This window comes from Narcine bancroftii, chromosome 6 (assembly GCF_036971445.1).
Source record: "Narcine bancroftii isolate sNarBan1 chromosome 6, sNarBan1.hap1, whole genome shotgun sequence".
In the NCBI taxonomy this organism is placed as follows: Eukaryota; Metazoa; Chordata; class Chondrichthyes; order Torpediniformes; family Narcinidae; genus Narcine; species Narcine bancroftii.
Window position 1 is genome coordinate 91,246,430 of NC_091474.1, and position 24,888 is coordinate 91,271,317.

General features: G+C 40.2%; 1 protein-coding gene across 4 annotated transcripts in view; it reads right to left on the reverse strand.

The window, feature by feature from the left end:
- LOC138736339 (A disintegrin and metalloproteinase with thrombospondin motifs 14-like) overlaps positions 1-24,888 on the reverse strand; it is a 112,398-nt gene continuing 87,510 nt past the window's right edge. For 3 of the 4 annotated variants that reach the window (XM_069885683.1, XM_069885684.1, XM_069885685.1), the window contains 14 exons: positions 24,272-24,404; positions 22,172-22,285; positions 19,141-19,289; positions 17,609-17,784; positions 15,738-15,871; positions 14,147-14,270; positions 11,905-11,985; positions 11,394-11,557; positions 10,391-10,556; positions 8,875-9,007; positions 8,496-8,703; positions 7,762-7,891; positions 5,166-5,264; positions 1-1,921 (listed from right to left, as the gene is read on the reverse strand). In XM_069885683.1, coding sequence (XP_069741784.1) covers positions 1,311-1,921; positions 5,166-5,264; positions 7,762-7,891; positions 8,496-8,703; positions 8,875-9,007; positions 10,391-10,556; positions 11,394-11,557; positions 11,905-11,985; positions 14,147-14,270; positions 15,738-15,871; positions 17,609-17,784; positions 19,141-19,289; positions 22,172-22,285; positions 24,272-24,404 — 2,422 coding nt within the window. In that variant the 3' untranslated portion in view covers positions 1-1,310. Of the gene's footprint in view, positions 1,922-5,165; positions 5,265-7,761; positions 7,892-8,485; positions 8,704-8,874; positions 9,008-10,390; positions 10,557-11,393; positions 11,558-11,904; positions 11,986-14,146; positions 14,271-15,737; positions 15,872-17,608; positions 17,785-19,140; positions 19,290-22,171; positions 22,286-24,271; positions 24,405-24,888 lie in introns of those variants that run through there. The other variant, XR_011340236.1, reaches the window with a different exon arrangement.

Genomic DNA, 24,888 nt, shown 5'->3' on the forward strand with positions numbered 1-24,888 from the left:
ATTTTCAGTAAACAGTGATTTGAGTACACAAGAAACTTCTCATTTATGCAAATCTTGTGTTAGTCACTAACCAAATACAACACTCAATAATACTATCACAATTTAAATATTTGGACTGAGTAGAAGAATTTGTTATCTCACTATGTGCTGTGTGTACCAATTTCTTTCAACAGTTTTCCGAAGAATACATTTGCAAAAAGTTGTCATTAACCCAATGGGTTGTCAGTCGTGCACAACTCAGATCTAGGTGTTACATAGGTTCATTTTGTTAATTCTTTTGGTTTTTATCAAAAGCATTTCAAAAACTGTTTTTCATGAGGTCACAGAATACTTGTAGATTTTAAACATTGTTCACAAGTTCATGATAGATTAATACTTTCACAGTTTTGTTCAGCCATTGCACAGTAACAGGCTAAATGTTTCGATCTTATACAAGACCTGAAAGTCTGTTTAAAATTTTACAGAGAGTGACTTTAAACCTCATGTACAGACTTTAAAATAAAAATCACAACCACATTTTGAATGAGAATGCCTTGACTGTAATGTGTAAATACACTTTGACCTGCCAATATCCAGTCGCCCCATAAATTATATTACATTGCTTTAACCTTTTAAATACAAAAAAAATGATGACACAAATGAACAGACATGGAGGCCAGCACTAATAAATTCTTTCAATAATGCAAAATTGAGATTTCTTTTCAATTCAATAAATATTAAAATTAAAAGCTCTTAATTCATTTATGTACAGGAACTATACAAAAGCATCAAGAAAATTATGTTCATACGTTAACTCTGGTAATGAACGATGTTCCGAGCAGAAGTAAAGGTACAAGCAACCGCTATATTTACTTGAACTGTGTGAACCCAGTATCTTTTAGAATAATGACATTTACAGTATATACAATATGGATCTTAGTGTATGATTCAATTATTCTGACAGTATAAGTACCTCTTTTCAAGAATTTTAAATTGCGTCATGCATTAAGAGACGCACAATCATTGCTTAAATGTGAGATCATTTAAGTTTCAGTAATGCCATTAGAGCTACGTGGACTAACGTATATCAATATAATACCTTCACATTAAATCAGCGTAATTTTGCATCTGAAGACAGTGACCTTTGCCGCAGGAGGTTGTTACATTTTTCAATACCTGTATGATTGAGGATGAAATGAAACGATTACTGATGCCAGCACACCTTTACTTGCAGCTTAAACAGAAATTTTCTGAAGCTGCCTTCAATAACTTTTCAGGGGAATATGAATGTACTGAAAGTATACAGGAAAACTATTTTGTGAAAAGGAATTTCATGTCGTGATGGGCGAGATGCGATTGGCCAGGTCTCCTTCCAATTCACCATCATCCTCTCTTCTTTGTGTTGTTTGTGCTAATGTGCTCCAACTATCACTCCAGGTAGTTGTATGAGGCAAAGTCTTGTCACTATCTATAAACAACTGAGGACTCGTTGTAGAGTCATAACTGCCCAGCTCTGTTACTTGTTGAGCAGGAGGCAGCCGGAATGGACTTGCAAAAGTGCGAGTATTTAGGCTGTCAAACCGTTTAGTAGTTCCTTGAGACTCTGCAGCCAAAATTGTGGTTGAAAATGTAGCACTGCCATCAGTGTTGGCAGCTGAAGTCAGAATCGTTGGCAAAACCTCAGCCCTCAAAGTGGTTCCTCTGCCTGTTAGATAATGATTGAGGGGAGTTGGCTTTGTCATTTCTTCTGGGCTGGAACTGGGCTGGATGGTGCCGTGAGAATCTTCTGTTTCTGAGGCTGCCTGAGAAAAAGGAGGTGGTGAAGTTGGGTTCCCGTTCTTGCAGGATTCACAGCACAATTTGTGATACCCAGGAATAGAACAGTATCGAGCCAAAACCTCCATCTGGCAGAAAATAGATTTATCACCAAGACATGGATTCTCTGTGAATTGAGCCAAAGCAAAGTTAATAGAGCTTTTGTTAGAAATTCTATTTTACAATTTTAAATAATTTATTTATTTGATAGAAAATCATGATTGGAATTATATCAATTACAAATCAAGGCAAAGAAATCCAAAAACTACAAGGTTTATTTTTAGTTATAAAAACAATAGGATTTGAGTCCTGATAATAAATATTGAATGCTAATAATACTTACAAGGAAACTAACTATACAGCAACATGAAATTAGATTGCCCAGTAGTGTTATTCAGCACCAAGCAAATAGAAATGTACTTGCCACTGAATTATTTAAGTCAATAAGCAAATCCTAGTTGTTTTGCAATGCTGGAGAAATGTATCCAGACACACAATCATAATGAAACTCTGTGTCAGATATGCGTCACACTACATCAATGCTTATACGAGCTTCTTTTGAATCACTGTGCTATTGCTTGGCACTCCTCGGACATCTGGTGCAGTCCCAGATTGGGACACCACAATGGTGCATCTAAAAATTGCCTTTAATCCTCAGGTCACCACTCCCTTTATCTCAAAAACATCCTCACACTACCAAGTTTTCACCTTCACGCTGCCCACCCTGCATCCTACTCACCAACCTTTCATCCTCAATGATCCAGGTCCTACACCACACCCAACTATTGAGCAACTCCAACTCAGAGGCATCCGATGGAGGACCTTACGTAATCCTGACCTCCAGCCCCAATCTTTTATTCTGATTGCCAATAACACCAGTTTCCATCCCACCCCCATCACTAACATTATAATCCCTCTTGGCCCCCTCACCTCCCCTACCCCTATTACTGTTGGCTGAATCTGTGTACCATCCCCTTACATTCTCTTCCCTCCTGCCTGTCTGATTAGAAATTGCACACTGACCCGATGGCTGGGGGCCCACTCTCTCCCCCAACTCCCGAGTCCTGACAAAATTGTACACATCAGTTTAATAGAAGGCAGGGCTCTGCAGTGTGCATCACCAGACCCATCATTTGCTGCAATGACCTTAGAACAACTCATCACTGCAAATAACTTAATATTCTCTGTTGGTTAAGTTGTGCCTTGCCTAGAGGCACATGAGAAAAACCAGTTTCGCATGTTATTTTTCTTAAAATGCATTGGCAAAACCCCAAAGGTGGATCTAATTGTTTAAAAATTTAGACATACAGCATGATAACAGGCTCTTTTGAGCCTGTGCTCCCAATTACATCCAATTGACATACACCCTTGATACATTTTTGAAAGGTGGGAGGAAACCAGAGCAGCCAGAGGAAACCCATGCAGACACAGAGGAGAACATACAAACTTAAAGACAGCACTGGATTCAAACCCTCGTCACTGGCGCTGTAACAGCATTGCAATAACTGCTAGCTGGCTGTGCTGCCCCACTTTTCACTTTAGTTTTTAAAAATATTTTCCCCTGATTTGCTTTGAACTGCTTCCTTTGCTGTTTGAGCAGTTATTCTAGCCCTGATGGACTCTGTCAGTGTTCTCACATATTAATTCAACGGTGTAAGCCCTCAGCTGCACACCAAATAAGCTGTGGCTAGAAGGATAGGCCTCCAGATCACTGAATGAGCAGGGTTGACACGTTAGCAGTAAGAGTGGAATCTAATGTTATTAAAAGGTAGAGCTAAAGTGTAGAAAAGCACAAGAATTGCAGATGCTGGAATCTTGAGAACAGCTGAAGACACGGTGGGTCTGGAAGCCTCCATGGAGAGAAAAGGGCTGTCAACATTCTGGATCTTAGTTGCAGAACCGCATGGTATTTGAAAATGATTATGCCATGCCATTTATTTAACTAACGTGTGATTTTAAATGCCATAACCATGTAGAGAAAATGATGACCAGCGATCAGTTGATGCAATTCCGAAAAATCCTTGAGGAAGGGCTCGGGCCCAAAACGTCAGTAATGTATTTTTACCTTCTATGGACGCCGAGAAACCTACTGCGTTTCTCCACCATTTCTGTGTTTTTACTATAATCCCAGCATCTGCAGGCTTTCGTGTTTCACTTCTGGCTTGAGTGCGATTTATTTGGGATTTTCCAAGGAAATCAGACCACTCGAGGACAACCATGTCTTTGAAACATGTGTTGGAGAGGACACACTATCTGGTAAATTTCCTATTTGCACATCATGCAGGACTGAGATTTTCATCTATGGATCAGTGGGGAGAGATGTTCGTCACTTCCCTTTGCAAACCGTCTTACGCCTCCGACTTTTATGGTTTGCTTATTCCAACCTTGCTGGAAACTTTTATATCTCCAGCAATTCTCCAACATACTTGGTGTCACTATAAGGTACAAATAATCTACCGATGTGGAGTGTTTAAAATCATTAATAAATGTCATTAATAAAACCTCCTAAATTGTGTGAACATCCATGTGGATCGGATCAGGCAAAACCATGAAGGATCAACATATTAATAGATTAGTATTAACATGATACTTCTTGGTTTCAGATTTGGAATTGAAAATCCAACTCTTCAATGACGAAATGAAAGTAACCAGACCTTTTTTTTTAAAAGCCTGGGTAGCTTCTGTGTTCATCTCCGGCTGCATTCATTCAAATATTCAGAGTCATGAGTAGATTTATTTTCCCATTTGTGCTATTCAAATACAGTGCACCTCTGATTATCCAAAATCCTCAGTTATCTGAAATTTTAAAAAAATTTTTGGATAAACGAGGATATCCAAAATCCTCATTTATCCAAAGATTTTTGGAGACGAACTGACCAGGGTTGTCAGGCTCCCAACGGCGGCCACACAGATCTCTGGCTCCTGGAGCCGCAGCAGCGGACCTCAAGCTCCTGGGCAGGAATGGGGCCTCGGTGGGGAGGTGTCGGTGATTGGCAATGGCCAGCATTTTTTTTTTGGTGAGAACTATTTAACGCTCAAAAAAGCCTTACCTTGTTGTTTGTGGTTTTTAAACACTGCTATGTGATTTGCTGTTGCTACTGGGCTGTTTTTAGAAAAATGACTGGTTCTCCGAAAAAAAAATAACAATTATCCGAAAAGGGCCCCAGTCCTGATCATTTCAAAAAATCAGAGTTGTACTGTAATAGTCAACCTTTTGCCTATTCATGTTAACAGCTCAGTCTTGGATAATCATGGAAAGAGAGAACTTTCTGATGAGTTGCCTAAAAGGTCAATCGTGGTGTGTTAATTCCTTAAAATCTGGCCCGACATTTAAACATCATTAGTACAAAGAATGGTAAGGTGTGAATTACTTGTTGCAATTTGATGAAGTGGCCTCTCTGGTACAAGCTGGTCTTGAGGAGTTACCTGGTCAATGGTTTTCATGCTTGCAGTGAATGCAGAGGACTTTCCTAAACAAGCAAAAAGTACAGACTTACAAAACCAGATGTATTAAAGCCAAACGTTACATTTTTCAAACTGGTACTCCATCTAGATCAGTGGTTTTCAAACTTTTTCTTTCCACTCACATACCACTTTAAGTAATCCCTATGCCAGATGTGCTCTTTGATTAGTAAGGGATTGCTTAAGATGGTGTGTAGTTGGAAAGGAAAAGTTTGAAAACCACTGTTTTAATCATACCTCATTGACTCGTTATGTGCACGGTTTCACAACTCCAAAGGAAATGGGCCAATGACAATTTTTTTCAAGCAAAATAGTTCAGTAACAATTGGGTCTAGAACAGTGATTCTCAACCTTCCCTTCCTACTCACATACTACCTGAAGCAATCCCTTACTAATCACAGGGCACCGATGGGATAGGGTGGGAATATGAGGTTTTTTTAAAAAAAAGGTTGTCCACCCTTGATCTGGATGCAATTACTAACGTCAGGCTGACTGATGTAATTACTCAGCTGTCAATTTCTTCCCTTTTAACAGTATCATGTCAGTCCTCCGGCACCATGATTGAATCAAAGAGCATGAAAAAAAACTAAGTCATTCCCATGTTTATTCTGGGGTAATATTTTATCCAGGCCAGGGAATTCATTCATTTAGAAAGAGACTGGGATCATCTTTTCTCTCTGTTTATTAGTTCTGATTCCTCACATCCCTCTTCCGTATCATCACATTCTTCTGTTAAAAATATTTATTCAAAACTTTTTACACCATTTTGGCCTCTCATTGGGCCCTCTTTCTTGTTCTCTTTGTCCATTCCAGTGGATCTCAACTTCTCCCCCCCCCCTCCCCCCACTCATACCACCTTAAGTAATCCCTTACTAACCAGACAGCATCAATGGTGCAGAATGCCAATAGTTGCTCTGTGGTTAGGAAGGGATCACTGAAGGGAGTGGAAAATAAAAGGTTGACAACCACTGGACTATTCCATTAGTCTTTCCCATCCGGCTTTCTTGATTTCCTCTCCGCTGCACAATTTTCTTTTTAAATTCACTTTTGCAGTCTATAATAATCCAGACTTTCTGAAGTGATGTGTTTTCAGTCTCTGCTATAGCCAATACAAAGAAGGTTGCTTTATCTTGCTGGTTCTTCTACACACATGCGAGTCTAGAATTCAAAGACCTCCTTTATCTTTCAAAGTTTATTTGTTCTAAACCTTCATTACTTCCTTATTTAATTTCCCCCACTTCATTACACTGTGGAGCAAATTATGCCACATGATTCTGGGAGACGCTATTGCTTGGCACTCCTCGGACATCTGGTGCAGCCCCAGATTGGGACACCACAATCAAGTGCACATCAGCCATTCTTAACCTTTTTTGGGGGGCTATGGCCCCCTTAGGACGCTGTTCAAAGTTTATGGGGCCCCTTCCATGTGAAGCAGTCATTTAGTTGGTTTCTTCTATACTTTTCTCCTACCAACCACATAATTTTTTTTAAAATGATTCAGTCTGTGACCAAATATGTTATACCCCCAACATTGAGAATAGCTGGCCTACATTCAAGTGGTTTTTTTTTTCACTTCATTTTTGGTAACTCATATTTCAGCTTAATTAAAACTGGTCATGCTCCAATTTTGAACTTTTACTCCTGAATATTTTTTATTCCTTAATACCACTCTGCCAAACCTAACTGAATTATGACTTAGTATGCTTGCCACTGACACATTTTTCACTTTTCAGATTCATCAAGGGAATGAAATCTTTAAAAAAAACTCCCCCTCTTGTGGTTTTTGCACACTTTCACAATCATACTCTGACATCTTCTGTTGCCTTTGTGTATTGCCTTTATAACAAGGGTTCTGGGGAATTAAAAAAAACTTCCAAAAAAATCTTTGTTGCTATGATTCCTGCCTTTTTCCTTCAGTGTTTCAAATTATTCCTTTGTGGCGGCGCACTCTCTCAAGGTGAACTGGACCCGCTTGTATCGCCGCGCGGCAGGGCAGCCATGAGAAGATGGTGCTGTCAGGGGTTCTCTCTTGCCTCGTGTTTCCAGCCCAGCGCGCGCCCCGGGCAGCCGTTATGACGTCATGGCCGAGCTCATGCTGCCCTTTAAGGGGCACGCAGGGGATTTAAATAAAACAGTCGTTGAGTGCATCCGACGTGATGGCAACACCTTCTGCCTTCCAGCCTCATTTACCAAGTCCCATCCTATCATGTCAAACTTCACCTCTCTCCTTAAACTGCTCTGGTTTCCTCAAAAGCAATTTAAATTCACTCTGCAGCAGCGAAATCATGTTGTACTGTCACCAAAATTCATTCCCTTTCCTTTAATAGAAGGAATTACCAGTTAGTTTGGATGGACTGTCTCCTAAAATCTACTTTTAACGCAAGTCTGCTTCTCAAAATAAACCAAGATTAAGAAGTGCTATTAAGATGTTGTTGGTTCTGTAACTTTGTGATCTACAGTTAATGATAACACAATGAACTACGACCTCCTCATACATGTCCTTACCATTGCACTGCTGCAGTTTGCATACTTGTATACTCTCAGGCTTTTCATCCACACAATGACTGATGCTACCATCGCTGCCTCGGCACACCACCTTCCGTTGCTGGAAACCCTCTCCACACGTCACGGAGCACTGGGGCCATGAAAATTAAGGACAGAGGAACAACGTTTCAGCGCAATGCTGTTACAGTGCCAGCGACTTGGGTTCGAATCCAGCCCTGTCTGTAAGGACTTTGTACCTTCTCCCCGTGTGTCTGGTTTCCTATCCCTTTCAAAAAATATGGGGGTGGCATGGGCTTGTGGGTGGAAGGGCCTGCTACCATGTTGTATGTCTATACTTGGTTCTTTGTTGCCCTGGTGTCATCAAGAGCAGCCTCCTGGGCAGCAGCAGGGACCTCGAGCTCCCGGACAGGAGTAGCGACGGCAGTGGGGGGGGGTGGGGTGTCGGCGATCAGTAATGGCCGACCTTCAGTTTTCTTCCGTTAACTGATGCAAGTACTGTGTTCTGCTGAGGGCTAATGGGCTGCTTAAATCCATTATTTGGTTATCCGAAAAATCCAGTTTACCAAAAAACGCCTGGTCCCAAGCTTTTCAGATAACTGGAAACATACTGCACTGTATGTCTTATACTGTATTATATTATATTTATACCCTCTAAGTTTTGAGTGAACCACAAGTGCACATATTTTGACAAGTTTGGAAAGTTTGAAGACTTCAGACTACTAACGTTTGTGTACCTGAGACCAAGCCCCAGCCCGCCACAGAGCTGGACATGGTGTGCGATTACACGGCTTCCGACTTTCAGGGCGATCTCCTGCACAGTATTTGGAGTGCACTGTTCGATTGGTACCCTGATTAAGATTCTGGATACACTGTACAACTCTCACTTGGTATCCTACTTTTCCACAACTTTTACTACAAGCTCCCCATTCCTCAGTTAACCACCTGCAATGAAACATAAATAAACTTGAAAACAATGTTCAACATTAATATTCACCATAAACAGATGTTTTGAATTGGCTGTCATCCAATGGTGAGATTTACAGAATGTTTGAAACTTTGCTCACAACCTTCAGGTTAGTTCCAAATAAGAAAGGAGTAGCATTGTGTGCTTACAATGGCTGCGTGCACTCATGAAGGTTGCAACGTTTCCTTATGGGCTTTGGTTTATTGCTGTTCTCACACAGAGTCCTTTGTACCATTTTGCTGTCACTTTTTCGTCTGCATCCGTATTTTGTATATTGTATACCTGAAAATATTGTCACAATATTATTATTGCCTTGCAGAGAAATATAATCTTCAGAGTATGCCCGCCCCCAAAAAAATCAATTTGGAGTTGTGCTTTTTCACTAAAGGCAAAGGAGGAAAAACCCAACACCCAACCCCAATCAACCAATTTTCCCCTGCAGCCGCTGCAACCGTGTCTGCCTGTCCCGCATCGGACTTGTCAGCCACAAACGAGCCTGCAGCTGACCTGGACTTTTACCCCCTCCATAAATCTTCGTCCGCGAAGCCAAGCCAAAGAAAGAAGGTAAAGGTTGTAAATTGTTCAGAGTTCCCTTTGAACTATAGCAAATTTACTGTCGCTTTTTGCATGTGGGCATAAATCTTTAATTTAAAAAAAAAGGCAGATAATTTTGTTGACACATGAATTTCTGTTTCCAAATTCCTGAGAGCTATTCTCAAAAGATAAACTTTTGCATTCTGTCTCACCAACTGCCATCACTTCATCATTTTTGTTTATTTTCTTTCTAATGGCCCACATGAAGCCACCAATTGGATAACCTCTACATCATCTCCACAGAAACCCTGGCTCATCCAATCAGAGGGATTCCAATCACCCTTCCCTAAACCTCTCTGTACCAGTTCCATCAAAAACTCTAAAAACATTAACTCTGCTTCCCATTCCAGAGATGCTGACTGACTGACTGAGTGTTTCTTGATTATTTTGTCTTTGTTTCAGACATCCATCGTCTGCAGATTTTACATTTTCATTTGAATAAATTGGGGTTGGATTCTGCACCTCTTGGATAAAGGCCAGCTTTAAGACATCTCACTTAGTTGACACTGCGAACAAGATCGCAATCCAAATGAAAAGGGGAGTTGTGGTTGCCCGGCAAGGGATATGGGGCAACTCAGAGAGGGGGGGGACTTTTGGGGTTAAGGTATTAGTGGATGTGGGAACTGTGGGGGTACTTTATGTCTTAAATGTGTTGTCATACATTAACGTGTATTAAGAGAAAACTAAGAAATAATTCTTAAAATTTGGTAGTCTTAGTCCACCCTTTTTTTTAACATAACTTTATTTATTAGTTTATCAAAGTTGTTACATACAATAATAAAAACGATAAAAATTTTAAAAAGAAAAGAAGCTAGTGGAGTTGTTCTAGTGAACAGGTGCGGACTCGAAAGGCCAGCATGGCCTGTTTCTGCTCCGTAAATGGTTATATGGTTATGGTTATTAAATGTGTAATGGAAGAGTTCATAGATTTTACCTGATGTGAGTAAATGTTCACAAAACACAATGACCTTATTAAAAATGGATAATCTGGTTCACAGGTAAGTGGTGTGAGATTAAATGTATTAATATACATGCAACATGCTGGTGTTAAACAGACCAATGATTACAGACCTCCTCCACAGACTTTCGAGCATTGGGACCAACTCTTTAAAGCCCACTCATAAATTTCAGTCTCTTCCAGGAGTACATTGTTGTTGCCAAACACAGGAAGTAGATCTTCATGAATAATATACTTGTACATCAAATTTGATTTAGCATCTTCACCTTGTGGGGTAATCTGAAATAAGAGAAATCCACTTCTATTTTAAAAAGCTTAAATAAACCTGCTACACTGTAGCCTAGAATTTCTTTGATGCTTTCAGGGTTGTGTTGCTCATTTGCAGGGGAGCCTGTCAACTATCATTTTGGCTACGGACCTGTGCTTCAAATCTCTGCAGTACCTGAGACTCAAGGCATCCGACTTTTGTACATGAGGGAAAGGTCTTGGTTCACATCTTGCTGCACTGCAGAATACATCAAAGAAAATGGTCATGCTTGGGGCCATGTCCAGGTTCGGCGAGTTGGCAGCAAGTGAGGAGATGGGGGACATGAATTAGAGATTGGTTTGGGTGTGAGAGTCAAATGCTGTCAGGAGTCAGGGACCTGTTATTAGGCTTCAAGTAGGGGGAGAATGGAAAAGATGGCAATGGTGAATCAGTGAACCATGTGCCTGCATCAAGGTTTAGTGGTCAGGAAGAAGAAAACCAACGAGCTGGGTACGGTATTACAATTCAGGTTTTGGTGGTCTCGATCAGTAGAGGCATTTGATATGTCTGATGGAAGTGGAGTTAAGAAGGGTTTGGTTATGAAATAGGTATGTCACATGACATCACCAAGCAAGTACGTGGGTAAGAGGGCAATGTTCTTGGAAGGGCAGAGAAATTAATTTTGTATGAATTTCTAGTTAGGTAATAACATCTATTCTGATGAGCTTGGCCATATTCAGTCCTGGTGAGCATTAATTCACTACTAAGTGGAAAAATTAGAACAACTGAATCTTGCACACAGTTAGAACATTCCAAGGAGAAAAAGAAAATTATTGTTTTTAAAAAAAACTTAATATTGTATTGCTTACATAAATAATTATGCTGTTATGTAGTGGGCCACTAGATTTAAGGACTTCCTTGTCCGATTCTAAAGAGTACTCCCATTCCAGACCCATTTCAATAAATATCTTTGGCTTTGAATTTTCATCTTTGGCATTGAGAATGAAATGATCACTTGCTTGAATCTTCACAGCTGTTCAAAATATATAACCAATTAAATACTTTAAACAATTTATCCCAAACATGACGTTAAATATTTGAGAATAATAGTTAAACGTATGTAAAAACAACGACAAATTGTGGCAGTTGGACTGCTGAGTTATCGACATACCGTCACTGATAATTGTTAAATTTGACTGATAATTGTTAAATTTGACATATCGTCACTGATAATTGTTAAGTATGACTGATAATTGTTAAATTTGACATATCGTCATTGATAATTGCTAAATTTGACTGCTAATTGTTAAATTTGACCTAATACGGTGAAGATGGTTAAACAATTGATAACTTGCAAGGTGCAGGGGGAAAAAAACTTACAGATTAGATTTGTGGAAGGTTCGCTTTCTTCAATCTGAATGTGTCTTGCTCCAACTGGTATTTCAAACATTTTGAACATCCCTGAAGAATATGAAATTTCACAACTCATTGTTTTTGCCGGTTTGTATGATGAGTAAAAGCTGGAAAATATTTCCTACCCTTTCAACCACAGTTTTAAATTATTTGTAAATCAAAGTGATTTATTTCAAAAGAAAATGAATAGATTTTCGGATCTGTGTTTTCAGTGTAATGTTCAAAAAGGTACGTTTTTACACTCAGTATGACCTTGTGATAAAGTTAGGGGATTTTGGTCTAGAGTAAGAGATCGTTTACAAAATATTTTTAAAATAAAATTTTCTTTAGATCCAAAATTTTTTAAATTGGCGATGTTAGTGAAATGGGTTTCTTATATAAATTAGATAAACTTCAAGAGACTAGCATCAACAGTGGCAAGGAAATGTATAGCTATTTCATGGAAAGATAAAATGGATCTTAATTTACAGAAATGGCATTCGAAATTAAGATCCTGAATGGAGAAGATAACATAATTTAAGAGATAAATATAATGTATTTAAAAGGAAGCTCTTAATAGTTTTTCAATTGGGCAGAATTGGTACAATGATATTCTGATCCACTGTGTTCCGCTGAATTGAACACCGGAGAGTTGATGCGATGTTTCCCATTTAGCTGCCATTTCTTTTCGTCTCTCAGGGAATTTATTTACCAGATCTCTATTTTTAGTCGGGTTTCAAACCTGATTTTATGTGGGAATATATACTTTCAAGGTCCAAATTCATGTTCATTGCCAAATCAGAAGATCAATCTTTTGCCATTTGGTTCCTTAACAATTACTGATGCCTGAAAACTTTTCGTTTTCCTGATTATCATGCCTTTTCTAAGCCATTTATGGGTTAAATTGGGTATCCACAAAAAGTGCTTGAAGAACTGCATAAACGAATAACTTGGGGCTGTTGCCTCCAATTTGGCAGCAGGACAAATTTGTGTAACTTTCCAAATACAGTGAAACCTCGTTAGAACGCGATTCATTAATCCGCGGAATTGCTTATAATAGCCCAGGTGTCTGTGGACCCCAAACATTGATTTTAGGATGCCAGGCTAACAGCCAGAAACTCAAAAATGGACCCTAATGACTCTCATGTTAACAATTGGAGTTTAAAGGTCTTATTATAGGGTTTGAGACACAGAATTCTGTTTTCCTGCTTCCTGAATCATGACATCTATATGCATCTGTTCCAAAACTCTGCTGTAACGCGTATGAAATCTTGGACCCCAACTACCACGTTCTAATGAGGTTTTATTGTACTACAATTGCAGGATACAGTCTGTGCTAGCACAGAAAGATCACAGTGTGAAGACCATTCAGCCCACCCAGTTTGCTCTGGCTCAAAACAAGAGCATTTAATCATGTCTCACTCTCACTCCATCTTCCTTCATTTTCTTTTTATCTCAAATACAGAACGTTTCCTTTTGAACACCATGATGGAATTTGACCCACTATATATGTAATAGATAGACATTTGAACAAAAAGAGGCAAATCCCAAGATATTCTGGGCAGCACGGTTAGCACCACACTGTTACAGTGCCAGTGACCTTGGTTCGAATCCGGAGCTGTCTGTAAGGAGTTTGTATGTTCTCCGGGTGCTTTGGTTTCCTCCTGCCCTTCAAATTGCACCAGGAATGTAGATGTAATTGAGCAGCACGGGTTGGTAGGCCAAAAGAGTCTGTTACTGTGCAGTAAGTCTGAATTTAGTTTTTTTTTAAAAGTACATCAAAAGCAAGAGTAATCAGAAAAGAGGGACTAAAGGAGATATCTAAGTATGGAGCCATGTAAGGTCCTAAATGAATACTTCTTATCCATTTTCATAATCTGGAATGGATTCATAATAATGTAAAGATGTATATTTTAGTGACGGGAATTGGAATATGGTATCAAACTGTTCTTGCAACCTTTCTGAAGATTTACCACAGAAAATAGTGTACGCTGAAAGAAAATGAAGGCCTTCATAATATTTTTCGTTTGGCCTTTCCAATGCTCCTAAGTTCAATATTTTGGGCTTAAAATTTATGTAGTGCAGTAAACTTGGAAGAAAACATTATGAAAGCGATTGGTGGTAACTGAAATCAGGAATTAGTTTGAATAACTGCAACTCTCTTTGTTAAAATCGCCTACATTAAACCCCAAAAACCTGAGCTATATGTCGACAGGGGAATGTTACTCACTCTTTTGTTTGGTTGTCTTGACAATGGTCCCTTTGACAGTTCGACAATGTGCATTATCACCACCACAGACACCACATCTGTCTTCTTGCTTAAAAGAACCTACTTCTTTGTCGCAGCCTACAAGCTTCGAAAGGAAAAATGTTCAATATTGTTCATTTTCATCCCTTGCCAAAAAGGTTCAATTAAAAGGTCATAAATATTAAGAAGAAATTACAAGGACAATGTCTTTCTTCATAAATGTATGATTTCAACAGTGGCAGTGAAAATGATCAAGCCATTATGAGCCATATAGAGATGTTAGGTTAAGACCGGACGGGCTGGATGGAGGGTCAAGTGTTTGAACAGCGGGCCACACTGATGCTACCATAAATAAATAAACAGATAGCTAAATAGATAGCATTAATGAAATAAATAAATGTAGGATTAATAGAATGATGCACTTCAGGTCAAGGAAAGCATCTTCACATCTGGAAATGCATCAAAAATCACGAGTTAGTCATTAAAATAACACAATTAAAAAGAACATAAAAGCCAAACAGGAGAAAAATTAGTCACAATGAAAATAAAATAGCTAACTCCAAAACATAGAGCGGGAGAGGGAGAGGGTCGCACGAAGAGAGGGGGTTCTCACACAGAGAGAGGATAAGTCACACACAGAGAGAGATAGAGAGAGATTTATGTTCAGATAGTGGGAGCCACACACAAAGAAAGGGATTCACACACAGAGAGAGGGAGTCCATCCTGGGAGAGGAAGTGCAACACTCCGAGAGGGAGCCCAACACAGAGGCAGGTGATTGCAGAGAGACGAGGAGTCACAGAGAGATAGTGTCATATACACACAGAAAAAGTCTTGCATACAGAAACAAGAAGTAAGAGGAGAGAGAAAGGGGGGCGGGGGCGGAGGAGAGTGAGAGAGAAGTACTACACACAGAGATAAGTTGAAAGAGGGGGTATTGCAGAGAGAATAATTTTCACAGACATGGGTCTCACAGAAGAGTTGAGTCTCACGCAGAGAAGCTTCTCACTGACAGTGAGATAATGTCACCATGAGAGGAGAGAGAGTGAGAAAGACACCATGAGAAGGGGAGAACATTACCGGGGGTGGGGGGGGGGGAAAGAGTCTCGCACAGAAGGCCGGGGGTGTCTCATGCAGAGGGTGGGGGGAAAGGGATGGGGCGAGTCTCACTCAGATGACTGGGGTGAGTTTCATGTGGGGGGGTCTTCCGCAGAGGGCTGAGGGGGGGATCTCACGCAGAGGGCGGGAGGGGAGTATCACGCAGAGGTCAGGGGGGAGGGAAGTTGGTAGTCTCACGCAGAGGGGGGGGGTGGAATGAATCCACAACAGAGGGCGGGGGGGAGGGGAGCCACACACAGAGTGGGCAGGTGAAGCCATGCGCAGAGGGGCTGGGGAGTCTTACACCGAAGGGGAAACTGCATGCTGGACAATTTTGGATTGCGGGCTGTAGGTTGCCCACCCCAAGCTACATTTTAGGAGACATTTACAGAGGAATTTAAAAAGGGAATTCTAGAATCTAGTGCATGAATCCAGAATTAAAGAGGTGAAGGACAAGTAAGGATGAAGGGCACCCACCACACATTCTCCTCGAGCACACATATTGAAGAGATCCGTGTAACTGCAGCGTGTGCCATCGTGCACAACCTGATTCATGAACACCACATCTCCTGTTTCCTTGGACTGGCAAATCAGCTCACATTTTTGAGCCTCTAGCATTTGTTGATAGGAAGAGAAAAATAATAGAAGTTTATTCAGGCTAATGGATGAAATTGAAGTCCTGAAAACAAAACACAAAACGGTTGGAAGCATTAAATCACCAAGGTTTGGTTTTATTCACTCTGAGGTTTTTCATTTCAGTCATTATTTCTCCTTTTCTTATCATTTAGAAGAAAATAATTTGAAATGATGTTGGCAACAGTATTGTTCAGACAGAACCGAAGAAATCGTGATCTGATGCAACTGTACAGTAGGTAACACTGGACAATGAAGATGTTGCTTCATGAACACTTTTGGGTGTATTTTATGGATTTTAGGCGACTGATCACCTTAAAATTGACCTATCACCTACCGTTTTATATATATAAAACCTATTTTTGTGATTTCCTTCCCTAGTTTTAATAACATGTTTCAAGCATCCAAAACCATGAAATGCAGCATGTCATTGAAAACTCATTTTCTGCATTCGCACTTCGACATCTTCCCTGCTGATCTTGGTGCAGTCAGTGACAAACATTGTGAAAGGTTTCACCAGGACATCGCGACCATGGAAAAGCGGTATCAGGGCGACTGGAATCCCTCAATGTTGGACACTGACAGGAGAGGCATCAGATGCTGAGTACAAATGAAAATCAAGGGCAAAACATTTTTAGGTCAATTTAACTAACGCAATGTGTCAGCGTCATTGTATGGTTAAACATGCTAAATTCAATAAAGGTTAACGTAATATTTCGCCAACTTTCTAAGTGATACAGCAAATCTGAAAATATCTTTGTGTTCAGCTTCAAATTGTCTATCATAATCTTATTCATGAAGCAAATCTTTTTTAAAAAATTGTTGTCCAATGCAACTTAAAGCACATTTGTGAAACAACAATAGCTCCAGCACAGAATGGAACTATTCAACATGTGGGAAAATACTCAGGTTTATCAGGATCACCGAGGATACACTGGAGGGGATAAATCCTCAGGAGTTAAGTTGTTGGTTAGCAAGAAGCAAGTACAGTCATGCATGAACTTACAACTGCTTATTTCTGGAGAGCCTTGATAATGCTTTCTCAGCATTTGGGAAATGATGCTTTATGTCATACAAGAGCCACAATATATAACTTATCCAAATTGTTTAAAACTGCCAACTGTTATTTAGTTTTGTGAACAGGGCACCTGTATCGAGATCATATAACTAACAATGGTGTCAGAACCTTTTCTAACACCATTAATAATTTACAAATGATCCATGAACATGTGTTTTTCCTAAGCTCCTTATCATATAGTATATATTATAGCTGCAGTTTTGGTTGTTGATGTGTAAATGGGTAGACTCGACTACCACTTCAATTACTGAGTGTTTAATGCGCCTTTAAATGGACTGGATATGTTTTCACTTGTGAGCTTACCACAAGCATGACAGCCGTAATTCATCTCCAACAACCACTAAACTAATCATTGTCCATTCGTAATACCAGTAAAATCACTGTTAACCAGAATTCAAGCATTCGACAGCCTCAAGCAATCACGGAAAATAAGTAGATTAAAAATATGGAAGTTGAGGGTTAAGGTCCTCATGGTTAGTTCACCAATCACACAACATGCAATCTCAAGCACCCAGAAAATTCACTTATCCAGAATCTACCAATCCCCATACATGGATACCAGGGATTTTAATGCATTTTTAATCTCTGGTTTGAATGTGAAAACAGTAATTAAGCTGAACATCAAGGGCAAACTCACCATCTTCGTGTTCATAAGGGAGCCAGGTATGTTTCCTACTTTGGTGAAGATAATACGAGTTTCTTTGTTGACACTGCTGGGCCCGAAAATCTTTAAAATCCCCTGAGCAATCGTCAGAATTGCAGACTTTATAGTCAAAAGCAGGGCCTAGGCAGTCTCGGCCACCATAGGCAGGGCTGCAAAGTAGAAGGCAATCAGTGACAGGATACATACACCTCACAATTTTTATATAAATAAGTGCAAACTCTTGAGAGTTTGAGAAGTTTTCCTGATAACTATGTCAAAGGTTCAGTAGCTCAGAATATAGAGGTATTCTGAAGATTGACAATTGATGCTGTGTTATTAGCTACATGGTTATTGAATATGACAAGAAAGATGTACAGTGGGTTGATCAGATCCCTGGAAGATAGATGCCAATTTGCATGAATCTACTCTATAACTACACGCAAGCATTTTACCTAATATTTATGTTCTTTAATGATGATATACAGAAATGAATTGTTGATGTATAGGTAGGATGTGCTTGGGGAATTGTTGATGTACAGGTAGGATGTGCTTGGGGAATTGTTGATGTACAGGTAGGATGTGCTTGGGGAATTGTTGATGTACAGATAGGATGTGCTTGGGGAATTGTTGATGTACAGGTAGGATGTGCTTGGGGAATTGTTGATGTACAGGTAGGATGTGCTTGGGGAAATTGTTGATGTACAGATAGGAAGTGCTTGGGGAAGGGGATAAGGAAAAATAACTGGGCATGTTGACTCTGGTACATTTTAATTTTCTTAATTCTTTAAGTATGGGGGAAAAAAACACAAACTATCCATATTGGGAAAGAATGCTTTATTAAATGCACATTGACAGAAGGTGAACTCTATATGACGATTCTTTACAATACACAATAGTGTTGCATGAAAGCATTCTTATTGATTATTATCCAAACTAATACCCTTATCATTTGGGAAATGGCCTTTTGTTTAACAGCAGTAACTCCTAATCAAATTTCTTCTGTTGAAAGCGCTCTTACACTATTCAGAAAACAATGAATTAAAGCAAATTTTCGGGACTTTGGCACAGAAAGAAGTCTGCATGCCCCATTCTGGAATACGTTTATTCCAAATACTGCATGCAGGCTGCATTTACAACCTTCTAGATGTTTAGTTCCACTATTTTAAAAAACGGGGAGCCAACATTTATCTCTGTGTCAGGTTTTTATCTTAGTTGCCATTCTGGGACCTTGATGTGTGTAATCACTGGATTTCAAAGTGCATTACTGCAGATGAAGTCTGAGACAGCACTGAAAGATGTGGTAAACTTTCATTATTGCTAACAGAGGGTCTTCTGTTGTAAAGAAAACTGAGTCTTGGTAGACGACTAGAGTATGAATTTGCAGAGTGGAATGGATTTATCACAATGAAGTATCGGTAAAGCATGTTTAACTGTTATGTGCTGCATAAACTGATGCTTTCCATACCACAAAAAAAGGCCTGTGAAATAGCAATGGCTTGAATAGGCAATCAATTGTACAAACTTACAAGGGATTACTGCACTGTCTGCTGCGGAAACGTACTCCACCTCCACAGGTCCTCGAGCATGATCCAAACTTTGTCCAGGAACTCCAACTTCCATCCTCGCTGTATAACTGATCTGAACTCTTCCAAATACAGTGCCCCTTGAAACACCACTGGAAAGTAGAAATGGTTATCCATCTTCACATTTCGCAGGTAGCTCACGTGGATGAAATTTATCAACTTGCATTTTCTGCTGCAGAGCTTCTAATGACACGAGGGCAATTTATTACCAATTAATTGGAGTTGAGTGAGGAGATATTATTCACAGCAATCTATTATTTAGCAAACAAATTTACTCAGAAACAGAGTCAGAAAATAATATTAAACAACATCAAAGGAATTATCCCATCACCCTCATTAAAATCAAGGTACACAATGGGCGAACAGTGTGTTCCGAATTTTGGATTTTTCCAGATTTCAGAACAAAAGCCAGCTGCCCCAGATTTAAGCCCACCCGAATTGTGCTGCCGTATCCACCCCCTTCCAGTTGCGCTTGCGTCTCTCTCCCCCTCGCCCACCTGAGCCGCGCTGCCGTCTTTTCCCCCCCACTCCCCCGGTGCACTGCCATCTCTCTCCCCCCCCCAACCCGCCCAAGTTGTGCTGCTATCTTTCTCTCTCTCCTCCCTCCCCCTCCCCCCCACCCACCCGAGTTGTGCTGATGTCTCTCTCTCTCTTTCTCCCTCCGCTGTAGCAGCACCAGGGAAAACATGCCAGTTTTTGGAGCTTTCCGGATTTTAGACGTCTGGATAAGGGATTGTATGCCTGTAGTAGATTACAATTTGCAACTTTAATATTTTTTTTATTGTGGGGTAAAAGTGCTGAAAATGTGACAATTAAATGAAAAAAATGTTGAATTTCAGAGAGACAAATTAAGCTTCTAAATATTACTTTTATGTGTATCATTATATGGCAGAGTGGGGATCACACACAATCCGTGACCTTGTCAAGATAGCTCACGCAATCGGCCTAAATGAGTGTATTTAAGTTTATTTGTCACAGTATACCTAGTACTGTGAGAAGGGTTCTTCTGTGAGCAGTCCTGCTGGTTAGTTCTAACTGTGCACATAACGAGTCCATTAGGGATGATTAATACAGTGGTTTTCGAACATATTTTCTTTCCACTCACATCCCACCTTAAGTAATCCCTTACTAATACAAAAAATAAGGTGGCAGCACTGCATCTGGTGTGGACCTGCAGGGAGCGACAGAGCAGAGATGCAGCTCCCCCAACCCCCGTGGGGTTCAGCCACCCAGTTGACTGCCAATGGTTCCACACGGGCTTGGAACGGCCCGTTAAAGGAGCTGGCGGTAGTTTCATTTGAGAACCCGCGACCTTGGGGTCTGAACCCAGGATGGCGGCACCTCTTATTCGGCAGCAGCCACGAGGGGTTGCAGACTGTGGGGAAGCGGAGGATTGTAGCAGGGCGCCACAGGTCGGGAAGATCACCACTCATCATCTAAGGAGAAGCGGAAGAGACGACCCACGGGACTGTGACCACAGAGGCAGACTAGTGAGGGGGCTCTGTGGCCAAGGGACCAGTGCAAGCACCAGGCTGCTGGCGTCTCAAGGCCAAGAACCCACGGAATCTGCGGGCTGCTGGCAACTGCTGTCAGGAGACTTGCGCCGGGCAGCGGACTGCTGGAGACTGGTTCAAACTGGCTGGAGGAGTACCAGGTATCGGATCCAGGATGTGAGAGGGTGCTTGATCATGTCAGAGGTTCAGATCTGGAGCTCAGGTTGCCAATAGTTTGGACTGTGTAGCTGCAGGGTCTGCGGAAGCACTGGAGGCGAATCTACAGACATTTGGTGACTCTGGGGGTGGGGGGGGGGATCTTTTTTTGCTTCTCTCTCTCTCTCTCTCTCTGTCTATAAGAAATGTAAGAGGCGCTTAGGCAATTTCTGCCAGTGGGAAATCTGTCTGCCTTGCAGCAGGCAAAAGGACACTGATTTATTACTATGACAGTAAATTGAATCTTAATTACTTAAAGTGGATGTGAGGGGAAAGCAAGAGTCTGAAAAGCACTACTCTATGGGAGTAGAGAGTGTTTGGGGTGTGATGGGTCCTTCAATATGTTGGCTGCCTTTCCTGCACAGAGGGAGTTGTTGATGGAGTCCATTGAGGTGCCTGAACAATATTCACTACGTTCTGTAGCCTCTTCCAATCTTGATCAGAGCATCTCCCAAACTATGCCATGATGCATCCAGCAAGTATGCTTTTAATAGTGTGCCTGAAGAAGTTGTTGAGGGACAAATTTGAGGGCTAGATAGAGTGGATGTTTGCAGTTTAGCTGTCTAGGACCAGAGGGTACAACCTCAGAATAAAAGGATGCCCATTTAGAACAGAAGTAGGAGAGATTTCTTCAGTCATACGATGTGGATTTCATTGCCGTAGACAGCTGTGGAGTCGAAGTCATAAGATATATTTAAAGTGGAAGTTTTATAAGGGTGTGAAAAGAATCTTTTCTTCTTCAATGTTGTCCAGGTCCTGACCATTCCTATAGGCCTCAATTATGCTGTAACTGAATTGGAAGTCTACACTTGGCTGAGCCACCAGCATATTTTGGATAGGGCGAGAGTAATTTTAGTGAAAAATACATGCAGAATGCTTACTCTGGCCCACTAAAACTTTCTTGCAATCAGACCAAAGGCTACCTGAATCTGGCCCATTTCCATCCCCATCTGTAATTACACACACAAATGTCTTCCAAGCATACTCAGAACAAAAGAAGGACAAGAATGTGCTTTTTGAAAATTTCAATTGTTGGCAAAACTGAACACCTAATTATTTTACTTTTTAAATGATTTCAACATTTTTACTGTCACTATAAGTAGTTTCCCCCCCCCCCCCCCACCACCACACATACAAACACTGACCAATAACCATGTACAACATTAGAAGATTACCAAATATGATTGGTTAATACATGATAATAATCACACTCATATCCATCTTAAATCACACCTTTTCTCTTTGATAGCAGATTGTTGGTTTACCTTTCCTGGTGCACATTCTGTCCCATCTAGTGGTGGGCCTTTTTTAGTTTTGCAGAAGTAAGGATTATCAGGATGGCTGCACCATAATTGTTTGCAGGGGTCAAAGGTTCGGAACTGCAATGAGGACAAACAAATTTCCTTTGATCATTATGACTGACTATTTCCATCCATAGATGCTGTTGGACCTGCTAAGTTCATCTAGCAATTCTTGGTTAGCTCAAACAAACTTTTAGACTGACTCTGAAAGCCTATGACATCCAAGATACTGAAAAAAAATCACAGTGTAAAAAACACACAAAAATGACAGCAAGAAAAGGCTAGTTCGTTCACTAAGACAATCTCAACTAAACAGTCATGTTGTAAGTAAGCATCAGAAACGAAAATGGTTTGATCCGGCAACAACTTTACAATCTTCTTGGAAAATTCAGTTTGGAGTCGTTTGGGAGGAGGGCAGGAAGAAAATTTGGGAAATATTTACCTAATTCAGAAAATCCATTCTAAACAGGTTCAAAAAAGGACCACTGTTACATTAAAGCACCTCCAAAACTTTCACCTAGCTTTAATACACATAGAAGAATCACCTCAGCCAGTCAACTTCCTTTTGAATACTTGCAGTGAATCTGTACCAATTGTTTGAAAAAGTACTTTCCTCCAAAGGTCAATAATGTCTAACTTCGCTCCTTGCTCATGTGTGACAGATTATGTTTATATGTTATATTGAATATAGATATGTTTTAAAGGAGATAAATTGTGGCAGATTTTTTAGTGTAGGTCACAAACAAAAACAAACACTTCACAAAACAGATGTCATTTAAAATGCCAGAGCTCTGCTCGAGACAGACAGTCCAGGCTCCGAGAGCCTTTGCACAAACTTCACAAATAGGTGTTAATTAAACATGCTGTGGAGTAATGATTTATTGTCTTGGAAAGCAACAGATGAATGAAGTCAGAGGATTAGGTCTGATGTCGCAGTCTGTCTGAATGTATTTTGTTGTTCTAGGAAGGTCATGCACTTTTGCAAGCAGAGAGAGTCAAACAGGTTTTTCTCAGAGAGTGAGAGAGAGAGAGAGAGAGAGAGAGAGAATTCAGTTCTACAGTTCAGCAGTAGCAGCTAGGTCTGGAACAGGACAAGCTGGCAAGCTTGTGGAAAATCCCCATTTTGAAGATGGGTTGTGAGTTCTTAGTTCAGTCTGGTCAAAGTCCTTGTGGTCTATAAAAGAGGAGATGACTGGCTGCATAATGTTTCATCTGGAAAACCCTGATGGGGAAAGTTTCTGAACTTTCTGAAGTGGCTGATCAGAAGGAATCAGTTGTGGGTATCCAATGAGCAACAAATCTCTCTCTGAAAACTGACGAGACCTTCCTGAGCAGTAACCATTTACCTTTCAAGCACCAAAATCTAGTGAAATTCATAAATGTTAAATTCTGTGCACAGTATAAGAATTGCCTGATACCGGTGAACTTGGAGGAGTGAGAAGTGAAATTGGACTGTGAATCAAAGAACTTTTCTGAACTTATACAGACATTACACACACATGCGCTTAGAATTAGAAGGGGGTTAAGTTAATAGTAATAAGTTAAAGTTTTATCCTGTTTTCATGTTTAAAGATAATTAAAGATAATTAATTGTTTAAGTAACCATCTGTCTTGGTGAATTTCTATTGCTGCTGGATTTTGGGGTCCTCTGGGCTCATAACACGTAAAATCATATCCTTGATTCTCTTTCAAATCCATTGACAAAAAACTGGCATCTTTCTATGACTTTTTTTTTTAAACTTTGTGAATTCTATTGGGCAAGGCAAGTCTTTTTTTTCAAAACAATGATCAGTTTGGCTACTTATGCTTAAATCTTTTCCAGGACCTTAATATGGCATACCCCATGATAGGATCTCACATCAACACAGCTAGCTGGCTGAAACCCAAAGAAGATTTAACAAGCCAGACATAAATATAACACCAATGATGTGGAACAAAGTCAGGAATAGGCAAGAACTTCTTCAAAGAAAAAGACTGTCAGAATCCTTCATTACTCACTTTATATCGTTTCAAAAGAAAGGCAACAAACATTGTGATGAAGTTAAGAAACCAAAGAACACTTACAGCAGAGCACATTTGGTAACCCACTCCAAAATCAAAACGGCACTGTTCATCCATGGAGTAGCTGATACCTGGAAACTCTGGCAATAGTGGCCACTTGTGTTCAAATGGGTCATCCAGCAGGCAATCATATGAACTGTCAGAAATGATGAGAAAATATTTGACATATTTTTACTCATGTCAAATTATTTAAAGCAACATGAAATCTGTTACAAGTCAAAGTATTCACGTGGAACACAAATGTAGAAGTTGTTATTTTATGTTAATCCAATGGACTGTTGGCTCTTCATCTAACCATTACTTCTTGCTTCACAAGAAACTTTACAATCTTGCAAAATTGTGGGAAATGGTGAGTGGTCAGACCCGACGAAGGGATATTCCACTTATGCAAATGTTGTAAGATTTCTGATCCACCGAGGAAGATCCTTGTAAGTGCTAAAATGCACAGACCAGATACAGGAAGTCTGTTGGCATTCTTCTAATTGGAGCATCCTAATTAAACATAAAGCCATATTGAGTATGGTAGGATGTCACTCAAATATAATGCTTAAATGGTAGTTCCTTGTTAAAATCTTAAACCATACCATCAGGTGGTGCAATGTCACAGTGAACATAACATG